A 20,600-nucleotide genomic window follows, 5' to 3' on the forward strand; every position below is an offset into this window, starting at 1 on the left:
TTTCATCAAGATAGAGCAGTACTACGTACTAGGGAGGTTTATCTTCCGAAAGTGGTGTCTAAATTTCATATTAATGAAGAAATAGTAGTTCCAGCTTTTCAGGGCACAAGTCTCTCACAAGGTGAGGCTTCCCTGGATGTGGTCCGTGCGTTGAGAATTTATGTTAAACGCATGAGCAAATGGAGGAAGTCCAATTCACTTTTTGTGCTTTATGGTTGTCATAAGCGTGGCTGGCCAGCCAATAAACAGACACTGGCCAGGTGGATTCGCATGGCAATTTCATTGGCTTATACACAGGCTGGTATGCATGTGCCGGATTCAGTGATGGCACATTCTACTAGGGCGGTAGGTCCATCATGGGTGGTCCACCGGGGTGTTTATGCTGAGCAATTATATAAAGCAGCCACATGGTCTTCCATCCATACCTTTGTCAAATTTTATGCCTTTGACACTTTTGCCTCTCAGGATGCCTCCTTCGGGCGTAAGATTCTCCTCTCTTCCGAGAGTCAGGAGTGTCCCCGCCCGTAGGGTTAGTGCTTTGGGATATCCCCAACGTAATGGCTGTGGACCCCATGGACCCCGAAGAAGAAAATAAGAGTTATTGTCTAACATACCTTTAACTCTTTTTCTTCGAGGTCCATGTGGTCCACAGGACACCTGTAGTTCTGGGGGAGGTTTCCGTAGTTTCTCCTCTTGAGAGTCTGGACTCGTAAGTATGGGTCTTTTCTTTCTTACCCTTTTTGTCTCTGCCTGCTTGAGCTTGGTAACGAACTGGCTACCTGAGGCAGGGGGTGGGGTATATGAGGAGGAAACCCGGTGCATCCTGGGAGCAGAGAGCTCGTTTGTGTTAACTGTTTGGTGACCGGGTTTCATACCCCAAAATAATGGCTGTGGACCCCATGGACCTCGAAGAAAAAGAGTTAACAAAGGTATGTTATACCATAACTCTTATTTTCTCTAATGTTCATTCAATTAGCATTTTGTTAATTGATAAAAAATAAACTATTAACACTTCTATTTTTGAAAGCATTCTTACTGTGCAGCATTTTTTCCACACCTGCTTAAAACTTTGCACATTAATATACAGTCAGGTCCATAAATATTGGGACATTGACAGAATTTTCATATTTTGGCCTCTATTCACCACCACAATGGTTTTGAAATGAAACAAACAAGATGTACTTTAACTGCAGACTTTCAGATTTAATTTGAGGGTAATTACATCCAAATCAGGTGAACGGTGTAGGAATTACAACGGTTTCAATATGTGCCTCCCACTTTTTAAGGGGCCAAAAGTAATGGGACTATCAACTCAAAAGCTATTTCATGACAGGTGTGGGCTATTCCCTCGTTATTTCATTATCAATTAAGCAGGTAAAAGGTCTGGAGTTGATTCTAGATGTGACATTTGCTTTTGGAATCAGTTGATGTCGACTCTCAATATGATATCCAAAGAGCTGTCACTATCAGTGAAGCAAGCCATCATTAGGCTGAAAAATCAAAACAAACCCATCCGAGAGATAGCAAAAACATTAGGTGTGGCCAAATCAACTGTTTGGAACATTCTTAAAAAGAAAGAATGCACCGGAGAGCTCAGCAACACCAAAAGACCCGGAAGACCACGGAAAACAACTGTGTTGGATGACAGAAGAATTATTTCCCTGGTGAAGAAAAACCCCTTCACAACAGTTGGCCAAATCAAGAACACACTCCAGGAGGTAGGTGTATATGTGTCAAAGTCAACAATCAAGAGAAGACTTCACAAGAGTGAATATAGAGGGTTCACCACAAGATGTAAACCATTGGTGAGCCACAAAAACAGGAAGACCAGATTAGCGTTTTCCAAACAACATCTAAAAAAGCCATTACAGTTCTGGAACAACATCCTATGGACAGATGAGACAAAGATCAACTTGTACCAGAGTGATGGGAAGAGAAGAGAAGGAAAGGAACTGCTCATGATCCAAAACATACCACCTCATCAGTGAAGCATGGTGGTGGTAGTGTCATGGCGTGGGCATGTATGGCTGCCAATGGAACTGGTTCCCTTGTATTTATTGATGTGACTGCTGACAAAAGCAGCAGAATGAATTCTGAAGTGTTTCGGGCAATATTATATGCTCATATTCAGTCAAATGCTTCAGAACTCATTGGACGGCGCTTCACAGTGCATATGGACAATGACCCGAAGCATACTGCAAAAGCAACCAAAGAGTTTTTTAAGGCTAAAACGTGGAATGTTATGCAATGGCCAAGTCAATCCCCTGACCTGAATCCGATTGAGCATGCATTTTACTTGATGAAGACAAAACTGAAGGGAAAATGCCCCAAGAACAAGCAGGAACTGAAGACATTTGCAGTAGAGGCCTGGCAGAGCAAAACACCAGGGATGAAACCCAGCGTCTGGTGATGTCTATGCATTCCAGACTTCAGGCTGTAATTGCCTGCAAAGGATTTGCAACAAAGTATTAAAAAGTGAAAGTTAGATTTAGGATTGTTTAGTTTGTCCCATTACTTTTGACCCTTTAAAAAGTGGGAGGCACATATAGAAACCGTTGTAATTCCTACACGGTTCACCTGATTTGGATGTAATTACCCTCAAATTAAATCTGAATGTCTGCAGTTAAATCACATCTTGTTTGTTTCATTTCAAAGCCATTGTGGTGGTGAATAGAGGACAAAATATGAAAATTCTGTCAATGTCCCAATATTTATGGACCTGACTGTATATATACAAATGGCAAGAGACTGCACTCTTAGCTCCAATAATGCATACAGTTCCAACTGATTCTCCAACATTTCAGGACACTTTTTTTTTTTAGAAGGTCCTTTCCTTAGGGATACCAGAGAAACTGTATTGCGTTATTATTGGAGCTGTGAGTGCCGTCCCTTTGCTACTTTCATAGCTTCGGCTGTTGATAAAAGGGCACTCTGCCAAGTAATATATTTACAGCAAAGGAGTGCCGGCTACAAATAAAAAAAAATATATATATATATATGAGAGAGAGATAAAGATAAAAACAAGCACTTACTAGTGTAATCTAGATACAATGTCATGCATGGACCATAAGCCCCTATATACATTTGTGCGTACCAGACATACGCTTGTAGGGAAGTGTATCAATAGGCATTAATCGCCAGAAGTAAATTCTCTGAGGCTCATCTATTACATGTCCTCCTGTTCATTAGGAGGGTTTAGTCAGACTTTTCAATGTAAGTTATAGAGAAAAAAAAAATAATTCACATAGTGTAGTTTGTTTTAGTTTATAATATTAAATACTACACAAAATAAACATAAAAACATACAGGGAATATGTTATCTGTATCCAGAAGTGCAGAAATGTTTAAATCCATAAAAACACATTTCCTCAGGGAATGATAGGTATAGTCCAACAGGTCCAAGGCCCACTTTATAACGCACATACGAAACAAACAAGTGGGTTATAGTGCTAAAACTCTTCTCTGTATATTCTATATATGTGTGTGTATATGTATGTATGTATGTATGTATGTGTGTGTGTGTGTATATTTAATATATATGTGTGTTATGGGATGTAGTTAGGAGACAGATGCCCGCGATGTCACCGGTCTAAATCCCAACGGGGGAAGCCCAACAAGCGACTTATGATGGGCGTCAAAATACCGACGCCTATCTTAATCCCCGATGCCGCAATCCAGATGGACGCCAGCCCAAACTAGGTAATTTCGGGGCGCCTTTAGTGTAAGCCGCGGGAAGGGGAGGGTTAGGTTTAGGTAGCATAGTGGGGTTAGTGTAAGGTTTTGGGGGGGAGGTTAGGGTTAGGCACCACTGAAGGGGGGGGGTGTAGTGTAGGCCCAAAGGGGTAAACTTAAGTTTAGGCACGAACGGGGAGGGTTAGGGTGCGGGCTGGGAAGGGTTAAGGCACACATCCACTAGAAGACAGGCAAACGACTGCACGATTACGACATTGTAATCATGCAGTAGTTTGTCAGTCAGTGATGTGCCTACACTGAACGAGCAGTCGTTCAGTTTAGGCACATCAAACATGTAACATGTCAGGTTGTACAACATATTTGTACGATGATAGATGTCTAAACGACCAGCGGGAGCGCGCATCGCTGGTCGTTTTAGACATTTTTCTAAACTATTTGCGAACGATATCGTTCAATCGCTCAACTAAATCTTCTAGTGCAGGGGTGGGGTACCTCCGACCCGCGGGCCGTGTACGGCCCGCAAGGTGAAATCATCCGGCCCGGCCGGCTGTCAGCAGCAGCAGAATCAGCATAGTGCAGCGGCTGTCAGCGGCAGCAGGTAGCGCAGCGGGAGAGCGGGGATGTCAGGATTGTCATCGGCGGCAGGTAGCGCAGCGGGGGAGAGGGGATGTCAGGATTGTCATAGGCGGCTGGTAGCCAAAGACAGCCCTGATACCCCTTCCCCCTGCTGCGCTATCAGCGGCTGCAGGTAGCACAGCGGGGGGAGGGTGTGTGTGTGAGGGCTGTCATCGGCTATCAGCGGCGGGAGGGAGCGCAGCGCTGGAGGGTGTCAGGGCTGTCATCGGGCGGATTAGTGCAGGGGCTCTCTCCCTATCAGCGGCGGCAGGTAGCACGGGGGGATCAGTGTGTCAGCGCTGTCATTGAGTGGCATGCAGGGCTCTCTCCCCATCAGCGGCGACAGGCAGGCAGCGCACAAGGGGGTGGGGGGGGAGTCAGGGCTGTCATATGGCTGCCATTGAGCTGGCTAGTGCAGGGGCGTGCAGGGTCTCACCCTAACAGCGCGGGCAAGCAGCCAGTGGTGGCACAGCAGGAGGTGTGTACAGTCAGTGCTGTTATCAGGCTGGTTAGGACTGAGAGGACCCCAGGGCTGCCTCATCAATATGCCTGTCACACATCCATAGGGACTGCCCCTCCAGACTCTGCCTGGCAACATACCAAAGAGAAGCAGTTACTTACAGCCATCGCATTAAGGGTGAGTTAATAACGTTTTTAATCAAATATAGGAGGCAAATTTTAAGTCAATAATTTTGTATGGCCCCCGAATGATTTTCTAAAAATCAAAATGGCCCTTGGCAGAAAAAAGGTTCCCCACCCCTGGTCTAGTGGATGTGTGCCTTTAGTGTTAGGCTACAAAAAACAAAAAAGGAGGGTTAGGAGGAGAAGGGGGAGGGTAAGTATACTTACCCGACCCCTGTCTGGATACCAACCATCAGGATGCCGCTGTCGGTATTTTGACAGGAGGCATCCCGACAGCCGGCAGGACATACCGATTCCGTGTGTTAACTATTATCAAATGTGAAAGTAGAATGTAAATATAGTCTGTTGTGCATCTGTTAAAATATTTAGCAGATTTAGAAGCTGGTATCCTTGGTAGAAGTCGTCACACTGACTCGCTGGCAAAATAAGTCAGATTACCCTGACAAGTTGCATTTGATGGATGATTGTTATTATTTTTTTAAAACCTGCTGGAAGTTTCATGTACAGATGATGATTCAAATGTCAGGTTTTCCCAATGCAACAGTAACTCTACATAAGACTTAGGAATCAACTGCAGTCACACTGACCGAATGAAAATGCACAACGGATAAACATGGCTTTTGTATGGCTCTAAATGACAGAAATGAATGTGCGATCAGATAACTTGAATGCTTACAGGTTAGCACAAAGCATTTAATGAAACCTTGTCTGAGACAAAACACTAGAGAGGATCATAATTAACGTCTCATTTTTTTTTGCCAGTTGCTATTGATTACTCATTCAAGATTCTTTTGTTCTTGAAATTGTAACTGTATTTCACATCACTATCTAATGAGATCCTTCATATCGGATCATTTAAACAACATGCTCATAATTGCCAACTTAACCATAGAATTTCATTGTTAAGTGGATTTACATTATAATGTGAAAAATATCCTAAATGTTTAAATCTGGGGAACGTTTTAAATGTGCATTGCTATTTAGGCATCCTAGTTGGAGGGGGGAGGCTTACTGCTGCTAGTCAGCTGGTAACTGTTAGGCAGTGTGTCTCATCCGGGATGTAGTCAAAAGGTGGACAATGGCGACATTCATAATGCTGACATCACAATATCAACAGTTAGATGACTTAATTAGTACCGCATTTTGATTTCATTATCTGGACGCAAACATAGATATCCTTAAAACCTGGACTGTAATAGCGTTGTTTGGGAAACTCCGCTCTACATGATGACTGCGTGTTCAACGTTGACATTATGACCATGTCGTCATGATGACTATCAACATATTATACCACACCATCTCATCCATGTGCTGGGCATGCTGGGTTCTACAAGTAGCAAATCTGTACATTGAACTGCACTGCAATAGTCCTGGACTTTTGGAATATATGTTTGTGTAACAGGTTTACGTCAATAGCCTTCTCAAAACAGATAAACATGTTTCTGCTATCAAATAACATTACTTCAAAAATATAAAGTAAAGACTGAGGGAGCGATACACAAATTGTTCCTTTATATGCGAATATGTAAAATAATAAACCTATATGGCAGACATGAGTAAAGTGTACTGCATGGCAGCATAAATGAACTACAATACACAGAAGAATATAATTTATGCATACAGTAGCAACCCGCCCCGGATTTGGACGGGCGCAATTTAATCTCGCCAAAGCTCCCTGCATCTCATAACCTACACCATGTCATCACAGTCCCCTGCATCTCACCACAACTCCCTGCTTCTCACTTCTGTCCCATGCATCTCACCAGTGTCACCACAACCCCCTCTGCTGCTGCCCTGCAGCTGGTTGGAGCCTGGCCACTGGGATGTGCTGGGAAGGTCAGGAGGATTATGGATGAGAGATTTGTATTGCAGCTACCGTAAGCATTATCAGCAGCATGTCCCCAGGGCTGCGGCACCTGTGCATATTTCCACAGCCTCCATGCGCACCACTCCCCAGCAGCCGAACATGGCGATTAGCAATGTCATTTTTGCATAATGTACCCTGTATTTCTTGGGCTTCCTATTGAGCTTCCTCGCCATGGTTCCCCTGTCCGAGAACAGCACTGACATCCATGGGAGGTGCCTCCTGTTCGCCATGAGGTGTGGCTGAGCGGGAACATCATGCTGGGCAAGGAGCACTTCACTGAGGAGGACTGGTAGCCGGAGTCCATCTGCAGGTTTAGCGTAGGGAATGGGCATTGGATCCGATGGATTTTGTTCCAACTATAGTGTTTTTACCTTTTGATGGTGGTGGCCCAATGTTTGCCACCATCAAATAGAAATCATTCAATGGCGTTCCAATGGGTTTTTTTTTTTTTTTTTTTTTAATCCCTGATATCTATGCCTCCCCTGGCTCCTTTCAGGCTAATGTGTCTGCATCAGGGCATCTTCACAGGTTCATTGGAGGTCTCTCACTCTCTGTCTGCCTCAGACGTGACCCTGCTCAGTCCCCGACTCCCTCCCCTCTCTAGGCTGCTGCTAAGCAACAGGGCACATTGCTATCTCTGATTGGCTCTCACTGTCTCTTGCTGTTTCAGCACCATGGCCAGCTCCTATACAGCAGCTTGGTGCTAGTTTTTTTTTTTCCCCCCATAACTTATATTCACTAAAAACACCACTTCTCGGCTCCCTTTTATCACAGATGAATGTTTCATACAACTAAAACTTCCTCGACCAATGCTGTATAGAAATTTTATACCGTGTGAGTTTGCAGGGTGTTCTCTAACATCTTTTAACTTCATGTGATATAATTATAAGAGAAAGGAACCTAAACTTGCAGTATATGTTGAAATTCACCACACACATGAAGTGGTGATTACTGATAGCTAGACAACCACTTGCGATTACATCAGCTTTATTGGCTAACACCAGATACCTATTCAAAACACCCTTTCTTTGAAATTATGCGATATTCAGTTGTATAGTTAATTGTAAATTAAAAGAGTTGTTCTAACATGGTTGGATTTCAGTACCTATGATAGATACATAACAATGTATCTTACCAATCTGAAAGAAGTGAAAGTGCGGTACGTCCCTAATAATACAGACACCCATGTTGATGAACTCACAATAAGCCATTTGGCTATACGATGATAAATACACAAATCAAAGATATAACACAACAAAATAAATAGTTGTCACACAATTTTATTTGATATATTTTTCTTTCCTTATATTTCGCAAATTGCCATTTTAGACGAGAACAATAAAAGTTATATTTTACACATTAGAGTGTTCCCCATTTAGTTGATACATCTTATTTCACCTTATATAGTTCTGATCCATGAGTGCCCAATTAAGGAATTTCTTTCTTTTTTCTTTGTGCTTATATTGTTTCAGCACTATGGCCAGCTCCTATACAGCAGCTTGGTGCTAGTTTTTCCCCCCCATGACTTAGCTTTACTAAAATCGCCACTTCTCTGCTCCCTTTTGTCACAGATGAATGGTTCATACACCTAAACCTTCCTCGACCAATGCTGTATAGAATAGTGAAAACCACATTAAAATCTGTCCAGTGGCTCAAGAGATTAGCCAACGAACAGGCAGACTCCTAAACCAGGGACATTATTATCTATATCTATCTATCTCTATCAATCTAATTAAGTTATATACAGTCAGGTCCATAAATATTGGGACATTGACAGAATTTTCATATTTTGTCCTCTATTCACCACCACAATGGCTTTGAAATGAAACAAACAAGATGTGATTTAACTGCAGACTTTCAGATTTAATTTGAGGGTAATTACATCCAAATCAGGTGAATGGTGTAGGAATTACAACGGTTTCTATATGTGCCTCCCACTTTTTAAGGGGCCAAAAGTAATGGGACAAACTAAACAATCCTAAATCTAACTTTCACTTTTTAATACTTTATTGCAAATCCTTTGCAGGCAATTACAGCCTGAAGTCTGGAACGCATAGACATCACCAGACGCTGGGTTTCATCCCTGGTGATGCTCTGCCAGGCCTCTACTGCAAATGTCTTCAGTTGCTGCTTGTTCTTGGGGCATTTTCCCTTCAGTTTTGTCTTCATCAAGTGAAATGCATGCTCAATCGGATTCAGGAAAGGGGATTGACTTGGCCATTGCATAACATTCCACATTTTAGCATTAAAAAACTCTTTGGTTGCTTTTGCAGTATGCTTCGGGTCATTGTCCATGTGCACTGTGAAGCGCCGTCCGATGAGTTCTGAAGCATTTGACTGAATATGAGCATATAATATTGCCCGAAACACTTCAGAATTCATTCTGCTGCTTTTGTCAGCAGTCACATCATCAATAAATACAAGGGAACCAGTTCTATTGGCAGCCATACATGCCCACGCTACGACACTACCACCACCATGCTTCACTGATGAGGTGGTATGTTTTGGATCATGAGCAGTTCCTTTCCTTCTCTTCTCTTCCCATCACTCTGGTACAAGTTGATCTTTGTCTCATCTGTCTGGATGTTGTTTGGCAAACTCTAATCTGGTCTTCCTGTTTTTGTGGCTCACCAATGGTTTGCATCTTGTGGTGAACCCTCTATATTCACTCTTGTGAAGTCTTCTCTTGATTGTTGACTTTGACACATATACATCTACCTCCTGGAGAGTGTTCTTGATTTGGCCAACTGTTGTGAAGGGGTTTTTCTTCACCAGGGAAATAATTCTTTTGTCATCCACCACAGTTATTTTCCGTGGTCTTCCGGGTCTTTTGGTGTTGCTGAGCTCTCCAGTGCGTTCTTTCTTTTTAAGAATGTTCCAAACAGTTGATTTGGCCACACCTAATGTTTTTGCTATCTCTCTGATGGGTTTGTTTTGATTTTTCAGCCTAATGATGACTTGCTTCACTGATAGTGACAGCTCTTTGGATTTCATATTGAGAGTTGACAGCAAATGATTCCAAATGCAAATGTCACACCTAGAATCAACTCCAGACCTTTTACCTGCTTAATTGATAATGAAATAACGAGGGAATAGCCCACACCTGTCCATGAAATAGCTTTTGAGTTGATAGTCCCATTACTTTTGGCCCCTTAAAAAGTGGGAGGCACATATTGAAACTGTTGTAATTCCTACACCGTTCACCCAATTTGGATGTAATTACCCTCAAATTAAATCTGAAAGTCTGCAGTTAACGCACATCTTGTTTGTTTCATTTCAAAGCCATTGTGGTGGTGAATAGAGGACAAAATATGAAAATTCTGTCAATGTCCCAATATTTATGGACCTGACTGTATATATATGCAATATATATTTCCTACCACAGCAAAACACACAGTGTGGGAGGAAACTCTAGCACCCATAGAAAACGCATTAAAACAGGAGTAAAACTTATAAACTCCACACAGATAAGGCCCTGGTCAAGTATTTCACTGTGCAGGGCTGCCATAAGGAATTGTTGGACCCACTAGAAGTGAATCATGCATGGTGAGAGGGGGCCAAAGGCCCACATGAGGAGCGACAGGGGGGCAAGAGGCCCACATGGAAGGGGACAGAGGCACTGTAGACAAACAAAGACAGAGGGGAATACAGAGACAGACACATTATTGGTGGAGGAACAGAGAGCTGCTGACTTCTGCCTTAACTGTGCGGTGCACAAGAGACCCAATCAGAGAGGAAACACTAGAGGAGGTGGAGAAGAGGAAAAGTAGTGGAGGGGGCAGAAGCACATATTGACGGTTAGATGCTGTGCTGCTGCCTCTATAAGACAGGGCCCTGTGAATGTGTTTCCTCCAGCGCCAAATATGGATCATGGATCCCCTTTCCACTGCAATTTTGCAGCAGTGCACCACCTGTCCTATGCAATGATGAGGAGTCATTTTGGGAAAATATTTACGTTTGTGGGTCATGCTATGGGCCCCTTACATGTGTGCTGACTGTATCCCCTGATGGCTGCCCTTTTACTGTGCTGCCCGCCATGCATTATATTCCTCTTCAAAACATCATATTTACAAATTCCAGATTGTGAGACATGAGGCAGCGTGATGGAATACTCTCTCCGTTTGCCCTCCAAGCCTCTGGATTTTATTTATCCAGTGGTTTGGAGTGTAAAACCTCAAATTGCTGGTGCTTTTCAGGGTTTGTTTTTCTTTTTATACCCTTAAATCACATGCAGTTTAATATGATCACCATTATTAATTTAAGAATCTCCCCCTTCCTCCCTTTCAATAACGCACCTTGCTTGTGAGCATCAGTCCAGGGAGGAGGACTGAATACCAAGTAGCATTTGGCCTGTGAATATCAGGGAAAGAAAGTTAAATAGCAGTGCCCCTGTATTGATTTAATCTAAAACAATTATGATGGCTATACTCTAGTTACGACCAGCATAAGATAAGATTCTACTTGCGATTTCCCTTGAACTCCCCGGCAGCTCCTTGGCAGTCCCGGCCACATGATTGACACACGCTGTACATACCATCACACGATACGATGCATCGTGCGTCCCACGTCCGAGCAGCGTCATTTGTAAAAAAAAAAAAAAAACTGATGCACACGCGGGGATATCCGTGATGCATGCGTTTTTAATAAAATAAACACAGATGCAGGGATGGTATTTAGAAAAAAAAACCGCTGTGCTCCCCCCAAAGAGTAACCAGCCCCAGACTTTAGTGACCCAGTACGATGTAGGGGTCCCCCGTATTCTGCGCAACCAGCACTGTGCATTGATCCGGTCCTGGTTCTGGAAATACAGGGGAAAAAAATTCATACAGTTCTCCTGTATTTTCCAGAACCAGCACCGGACTTTTTCTACTGGGGGGCTAATGCCACAGCCAGGGGAGTTCTTTCACAAGACGCCCCAGCCAAGGCATTAACCCTGACCGCTAGTCATCCCAGGCCGGGGTTCCCTGGGGAGCTGGGGACCCCCGCCCCCAATAAAGGGCTCCCCCCTCCAGGGCACCCCAGGCTGATAACCCGGGGCTATCCCCTACACCCCTGGGTGGTAGGTGCCGGGTTGATTATGTAGTGTAGTGCATTTTAAATAGTTAAAAATATTGTCTTTTTCTGTGGAACTGCAGTTCCCAGCAAGTCTCCCCCGCATGCTGGTACTTGGAGAGCCACAAGTTCCAGCATTCAGGGCATTACGGCCCGCTGGTACCTGTAGTTTCACAACAAAAGCAATATTTAAGTAAACACAGGACACACACACCATACACAGTATAAGTTTATTGAACATACATGCACTTACGCATGTACACACATATACACATGTACACGTACTCCCCTATCTATCCCTGTAGCTATCTGTCCCCTTCTCCAGTAGTTTATCCAAACTGTACCTGTGAAAAAAAAAATACCGTCTCCTATCCGAAGTTCGGTCCTCTTTTGTCCAAAGTATGCATCCAGGGACTTGGCAACAACAACAAAAAAAAACAGATCAGCGTGGAGCCACGAACTGAAGTACCGTTGTATAAGAACGGTACTTCCCGAATGAGAGCTTAGCGGTGAGATTTCACCATGGAAACCCCGCTGCTGAGCATTCATTGGCTGGGAGAGGCAAGCCCTCCACCTCTCAGCCAATGAATGGTTCCCACCATTGTTGTCAGCCAATGACCGCTCACACAGCACTATAAAGGGTAATGCTGCGTCTGAGCGTTTATTCAGGAGATGACAACCATCGTGGTTATCTGTTGCATGTTTTTTTTTTTTTTTTTTCCGAAGACCTAGGATGACTACTGGGAGAAGGGGACTCTTCTGCCAGTATGTGTGAGTGAGTGTGTATGTATGTAAAAAAAACTTTACTATAACGTTGTGTGTATTGTGTTTATTTAAACATTTCTTTACAGGTGAACTACAGGTACCAGCGGGTCCTTAATGCTCCGCATTCTCCAAATACCAGCATGCGGGGGAGGCTTGCTGGGACCTGCAGTTCTACTCGTAAAGACAATGTTTTCACTTTTTTTACACTACACCACATAACCCGGCACCCACAGCACAGGGATGCTGGGGAAAGCCCCGGGCTATCAGCCTGGGCCTGGGGTGCCCTGGAGGGGGATCCCCTTTTATTAGGGAGGTCCCCAGCTCCCCAGGGGTCCCTGCCTGGGCTGACTAGCGGTCAGGGTTAATGCTTTGGCTTGGGGGCCAGGCAAAAGTGCTCCCCTGACTGTGGCATTAGCCCCCCGCTAGAAAAAGTCTCACTGAACCATTCCTGCATCTGTGCTTATTTTATTACAGACCGATGCATGCATCACGGATCTCCCCATGCGTGCATCAGTCTTTTTTTTTTTTTTTCACAAATGACACCGGTTGGACGCACGATCCATCGCATGCACAAATAAACTGCACGATCAGCATACGAATACGACGGATCATATGGGCTGCACATCTGATCATACGATATGTTTTAGGAGCTGCAGGAGAACACATCGGATCTTATCCTAATTAAAAAAGATGCGATTTCTACACGAGTCATCGGAAAATCGGGCAATCGGCCTGAAATCGTGCAGGTGTATGGTCAGCAATTAGCCTGTAGTTGTAATCCTAATGTTGCCTCGTAGAGGATATTGTAGTTACAATTATCAGTAATTTCTATGCGGTCAATACCTGTACTAATTTCAATATGATCTACAGAGGCAGTATTATCAATAATATTTACAGTCAGGTGCATAAATATTAGGACAATGACAGAATTTTCATATTTTGGCCTCTATTCACCACCGCAATGGCTTTGAAATGAAACAAACAAGATGTACTTTAACTGCAGACTTTCAGATTTAATTTGAGGGTAATTACATCCAAATCAGGTGAATGGTGTAGGAATTGCAATGGTTTCTATATGTGCCTCCCACTTTTTAAGGGGCAAAAAGTAATGGGACTATCAACTCAAAAGCTATTTCATGGACAGGTGTGGGCTATTCCCTCGTTATTTCATTATCAGTTAAGCAGGTAAAAGGTCTGGAGTTGATTCTAGGTGTGACATTTGCATTTGGAATCAGTTGCTGTCGACTCTCAATATGATATCCAAAGAGCTGTCACTATCAGTGAAGCAAGCCATCATTAGGCTGAAAAATCAAAACAAACCCATCCGAGAGATTGCAAAAACATTAGGTGTGGCCAAATCAACTGTTTGGAACATTCTTAAAAAGAAAGAATGCACCGGAGAGCTCAGCAACACCAAAAGACCCGGAAGACCACGGAAAACAACTGTGGTGGATGACAGAAGAATTATTTCCCTGGTGAAGAAAAACCCCTTCACAACAGTTGGCCAAATCAAGAACACTCTCCAGGAGGTAGGTGTATATATGTCAAAGTCAACAATCAAGAGAAGACTTCACAAGAGTGAATATAGAGGGTTCACCACAAGATGTAAACCATTGGTGAGCCACAAAAACAGGAAGACCAGATTAGAGTTTTCCAAACAACATCTAAAAAAGCCATTACAGTTCCGGAACAACATCCTATGGACAGATGAGACAAAGATCAACTTGTACCAGAGTGATGAGAAGAGAAGGAAAGGAACTGCTCATGATCCAAAACATACCACCTCATCAGTGAAGCTTGGTGGTGGTAATTTCATGGCGTGGGCATGTATGGCTGCCAATGGAACTGGTTCCCTTGTATTTATTGATGATGTGACTGCTGACAAAAGCAGCAGAATCTTAGGACTGACTGACCCATGTTCAACTGCTGTTCACATGGAACCCTTCTCCACTTCGGCCTTCAAAGTTCTCGTTTGAATATTTGCTACTACCAATAGCAATATTATATGCTCATTTTCAGTCAAATGCTTCAGAACTCATTGGACGGCACTTCACAGTGCAGATGGACAGTGACCCGAAGCATATTGCAAAAGCAACCAAAGAGTTTTTTAATGCTAAAAAGTGGAATGTTATGCAATGGCCAAGTCAATCCCCTGACCTGAATCCGATTGAGCATGCATTTCACTTGATGAAGACAAAACTGAAGGGAAAATGCCCCAAGAACAAGCAGGAACTGAAGACATTTGCAGTAGAGGCCTGGCAGAGCATCACCAGGGATGAAACCCAGCGTCTGGTGAAGTCTGTGCGTTCCAGACTTCAGGCTGTAATTGCCTGCAAAGGATTTGCAACAAAGTATTAAAAAGTGAAAGTTAGATTTAGGATTGTTTAGTTTGTCCCATTACTTTTGGCACATATAGAAACCGTTGTAATTCCTACACTGTTCACCTGATTTGGATGTAATTACCCTCAAATTAAATCTGAAAGTCTGCAGTTAAATCACATCTTGTTTGTTTCATTTCAAAACCATTGTGGTGGTGAATAAAGGCCAAAATATGAAAATTCTGTCAATGTCCCAATATTTATGCACCTGACTGTATAGGGAAATATTAATTTATATATCTAAAGGTCAACTATTTTTAAGTTGAAACAATAATGGGGCATGTATGTTTATTTTTAAACAATACATGGGCACTGACAGAGCTTGTAACGCCCCAGGAGAAATTGTGTTTATTTGCACAATGCAGGCAGCCATGAGTGTTGCTTAGTTGTCACTTTTGCTGTCTCCTCCCCTCAAAATAAATGTGTAATAAGTTTAATACATTTGTCTGTACAAGGTTACTGTACAGATCTAGGTGAGAGAAGGGGACCCAGATGCAGGAGATGTCTCTTTGAAAAAGTCCAGAACAAACAAGGGGTGATGTTTTAAATGGACTGTGTAACTGCTGTATGCCCCAGGTACATAGAGTACAAAAAGCCTTTCTACACAAAATCTGTCTAAAAATTTCAGAAAACTTTAAAATGGAATTAGTGCACTTTTTAATTCCCCTTTCTTGGAGATCACCACGTATCAATATTGGGATTGTCTGTAGCAAGTTGTACTTAAACTAAAAGAAACATACATTTTATGCCACTGAGCCAGACTGTAACTACCTTAGACAGGAGGGTAAATGAGCGTAATATAAATATATACTTTGTTCACAGCGAGTGCATTCTCTTGGGCCTCTGTATATTTTCTGTAGAAGCCCTGAAGACAGGATCAGTTGTAATCAATAATTTATCCTGGTTGTTTCAAATGAGCAGATGAATCTGTAGAAATGATTAATACCATTGATTTTGGTCTTCAAAAAGACCACAGAACTGTGCAGTATAGAAGATGTACCTCACCAAGTTAGTTACATAAGATGATTTTCAAAATTGTAGTGTTGAATCTTGTGTTGCCTTTGATTACATTTGCCTAAATATGTCTGTTGTATTTCACTTAGTTAATAGACAGAACTGTCTGATTTTGAATACAATAACATTTATTTAAACAATAGTATTAAAAAGCAGTCCTCTTTCTGACAACAAATGACTCCACAGACTTGAACACATAATGTTTTCCAGTTCTTGCATTTCCTTCTAATATAGACAGTGATGTGTGATTGCCAAACTCCCATGATCCGCAAGCACAAATAAAATTGTTTCTGCTTAATGTATAGTTAGATAGATTCCCATATCAGACTGGGTTTGGTCACATTTTTAACAGCTGGGTTAGTAATTTTGGGTACCAGACGACTGTCGTATGCGTGCACCCTGATCAGTTGTTTGTACATGGGGCCTTTTGAAGCAGTTGTTCTGGATGGCTGTATGACTAGGATCTGTGCAATTTGTCACACTGGGACTCATTCTGAGTTAGATGCATTTGCGTCTTATTCTAGTGTCGCAGACTATTTTCACAAAACTCAGATGCTCAATTTCAGCATCTTGAGAGAGTGCATTTCTGTGTCTGTGCGTCTATAGTCGCACCATGAAAACTTGTACAAGCTCTATGGTAGATGCAGTTTCTCCCTGTAAGTACTGGCCTCCTGTGTGAGCGTCTTTGGACGCATTAGATTTCAGCGACACGCCCACATTGGCTTCACTACACCCGTTACCCACTTCATCTGATTGCGTCTCCGGGCGCTGACAATTGGGAAGCATGCGCGTATGACAGATTTGTATTTTTTTATTTTCAATGACTGGACCTGTTATCCCCACATAAACCTTTGTCTAGTGCAGTGGTTCCCAAACTTTTTGAATCACAGCGCCCTAGAGTATCAGCATTGTTTTCACGGCACCCCTAAGCCAAAGTTTTTTTGTTGAGAAATTCAGAAAAGAATGTAGTAAAGTAAAAACTTTTGTATGTGAAAACAACATTAATTCATGATTTCTCTAGTGCTAATTCAGGTTTTTTTTTACTTCCAGACCCATCTTGTCAAAATAATTTTTTAGGCCCTTTGAGTAATCTTATTAAGCTGCCGTTTATGTACCCACATTCCAACTAATAGTTTTCTAATCTCCTGAATAAAATGAGTTGGCACATGTTTCCGTGTGAGTAGTTGCTTGTGTATGTAAAGTTAATGTCACGTTATACATCTTATCACTAGAGATTTATAATGCTGTAGTAATAAAATGAGAAAACAAATAAACATTTTCGCTGGCTATCTTTTAGCTGCTAGTAACAGTCCAATGTAGTCTGTCCTCTGGTCATCAGCTCAGGAGTGTGTACTTTGACAGGTGTCATGGTGATTTAGGCAATTTACTAACTTGGGGCAGAATCTCCCCTAGGAATTGAGTGTTCTGTATTCTGTCAGCAGAGTAATCTATCCTTCATAGAGGATTACTGTTACCAGGCTCTCAGAAGTGATATATATGAGTGTGCGTATGTATGTATGTATGTGTATACGTGTGTGTATGTGTGTATATATATATATATATATATATATATATATATATATATATATATATATATAAAATGTATGTGTGTGGCAGTGTGTACGTATTTATTATGTATTTTATTACCCTGTGTTTACTCCAAACTACCCCAGGCATCTTCATTCTTTCTTTAATACTTAATGTTTCGTACAAACAGTAGACTTAAAAGATTTAAAGTGCTTTATTGTATTTGTATGAGGATGTTGCATATTATTCTACATCTGTAATGATGTAAGGAATGCAGCCACATTTTATTAGCTATTTAGACCGTAAACATTTATTCCTTTTTATTATAATTATTATTTAACGTACTAATAATTTTAAAGGGGTCGACTAACTTTCTGTTATTGTGATTTTATAGCAGAACTCAGAACAGTTTCCATCTATTGCTCTGGCACTATATGAATTATAATGTAATGCTTCTCTGGTAAACTGTTAAGTTTTTTTTTTTTATAACACCATATTTTACTTGCAAGCAAGTTTTGTTTTGGGCAGTTTTTACTGCAGAAACAAACTTTCATTAAATTAGCATCAATAGCTGAGCTGAATTTTGTGCACACAGCTGCGCTGGAATATCAACCAAGAAAAACAATATCTCATTAAGTGTTATGCATCAAGGCAAAATTAATCTTAGTTATACGCTTACAAAATAAAGCATGCAATTACAATTCTACAGCACAAAATGGCTAGTTGTCTCACTCATAACACTGACAACGTCTTCAGTCACTGCTTCAAAATAAATGGTGGATAACACAACTGAGTTTTGAAACAGTTACACTCACATGGTTGCTGGGGGGGGTGTTTTATTTATTCTACATTTATAAAAATTGCATATGAATGACAAGTGAGCAGATCTGTTGCAAGTAGTATATTGTGGACAAAAAAAAAATTATTAGTTAGAATGTTGGTTCACATTGAGGTTTGTTGTGTTTTTCAGTCCAGCCTAATTCGAACAGATATTGGACTTGGGAGCTCAGGGCAGCTTCCAACTTCAGGGAAGCCAAATAGCCCATACTTTCCATTCTCTTCATCAAGTTCGCGTCGGAGACCCTTGCAGGACACACCAACCATTGGTCAGTAATATCTGTTTGTTTGTTTTTTTCCCCACAAAAATGTTATTTTGATACATAAATATTTATTTCTAGCACCTGTCTCTTTAGTTGTGGAAAATAAACGTAATACCTGCTCTTGGATTTGTTTGTCACATTCTATAAAACCAAAGTGAGTCTTTTTATTTTCTGGAACGTTTAGGTTACTTATTTATTTATTGTTGGCCTATTTGATTGCTCTGCTTTATTAGATATTGATTATTTGCCTTATATATGTGTGTCTGTTATGTGTTGCCATATTTATACATGTGACCAGATTAAAAAAAAATCAACTCCTGTTTTATATCCAATATATTTATCAGTGAAATTAATATGTATGAATTATGAAACATGTTGCTGTGCAGTTGCTGCAAGCCATGCAAGTATGTGATAAAAGTGTGGTGGGTGCTGGATATTTGCATCAGATTATTGGTTTACTTTTGTTGCCAAGCAGCTTTTAATGGCCTGTCTGTAAAATTCAGCCAGTGTAGTAAGCCAAGTGCGTGCACATGAAATGGTGCTTATAATTTGCAGCTTTCAGGAAAATTGACTCCTGCCAGATTAGCAATAATATGTGCTTTTTTTGTACACTTTTTAACTGGTTTCTCATGTACTTTTCTTACTATAAACAGGGGAATCAATAACATACATGGTAATCCTGAAAATACATGTCTTGTTGCTATGAGTAACAACACATTTTGTACATGGTTACTTGTAGTAAAGTCCCAAAACATTGTAAACTACACAGCTAAAAGTACTTCAATACTACGTGTGCTTTCCATATATTAAATAATTTAAATTGCAAATATGTGATTACATGCTTAATCATTAGGTTTAACTGTTTAAGGTACAAAGATTTTAGCAATTGAATTTGCTTAATTTTTTATTATGTATGCCCAGATTTAGTTATACCTCACAACTGTCTGCTCTAAATTCAACTCCTTGAATCCTTTTCCTAAATGACTATCTGTGGGTATTAACAAATGGAGATAAAGATGCGTGTCCACTAGACAATTAAAATGAGCGATTGAACGATAACGTTCTTGTTCAATCGCTCATTAATCGTTCACAAATCGTTCATTAAAATGTCGAAAGCGACCAGCGATTCTCGCTCCCACTGGTAATTTTCGACATCAATCATCGCCTGAACATGCTGGTCAATCTACCGATAACGACAGATTGTGCATATTCGGGGATGAGGGAGGGTGCCTGCACTGAACAACATATCGTTCAATGTAGGCACTATAAAAGATGAGGAACGGCAGTACGATTACAACATTGTATTAGTACAGTCGTTCCTCTATCAGCAAGTGGATACACACCTCTCACAAATCTTTGTGTGGATGAATCTTACCACCTAATACCACTCCTGCCACCGTTGGGGTTGTGGCTGTAATGTATCCTTTGTCTATGGAGAGCCCCCTCTCCATTGTGTCACAAACCTGACATCATCCATTTTGAACTCCATATTACTATTTGCTTTTCGCAATTTTGCAAGATGGCGTGGCAAAGGGAGCTGGCTGTAGAACGAGGACTTGCTACAATGAGCCTCTGCTATATAGTGTATGAAGCCAAAGCTAATAAAAATAGCGGAAAAAACGAAAATTGGTTCCACTAAAGTAGAAATTGACTATAATATGATCGTATTAGCTAAATCAGAGGTTCCCAAACGTGGTCCTCAAGGACCACAACAGTTCAGGTTTTAGAGACACCCATGTTTGAGCAAAGGTGACTTAATGAGTACCTCAGTCAATTTGATTTAACAACCTGTGTTCAACCATGGAGATCTCTAAAACCTGAACTGTTGGGGAGCCTTGAGGACTGCGTTTGGGAACCTCTGAACTAAGGCCCTCATTCAGAGCCGTACGCTCTGAGCAGAGCGCACGCTCTGAATGAGGGGCGCCCTCCATAATTATGGAGCGTCCT

The 20,600-nt window shown here is 41.6% G+C and overlaps 1 protein-coding gene across 10 annotated transcripts in view; it reads left to right on the top strand.

The window, feature by feature from the left end:
* Positions 1-20,600, top strand: part of TCF12 (transcription factor 12) — a 292,270-nt gene that overhangs the window by 193,952 nt on the left and 77,718 nt on the right. For all 10 annotated transcript variants that reach the window (XM_088445100.1, XM_088445153.1, XM_088445177.1 and 7 more), the window contains exon 7: positions 18,524-18,659. In XM_088445100.1, coding sequence (XP_088301226.1) covers positions 18,524-18,659 — 136 coding nt within the window. The remainder of the gene's footprint in view (positions 1-18,523; positions 18,660-20,600) is intronic.

This window comes from Taudactylus pleione, unplaced genomic scaffold (assembly GCF_031769625.1).
Source record: "Taudactylus pleione unplaced genomic scaffold, aTauple2 ptg000019l, whole genome shotgun sequence".
NCBI classification, from domain to species: domain Eukaryota; kingdom Metazoa; phylum Chordata; class Amphibia; order Anura; family Myobatrachidae; genus Taudactylus; species Taudactylus pleione.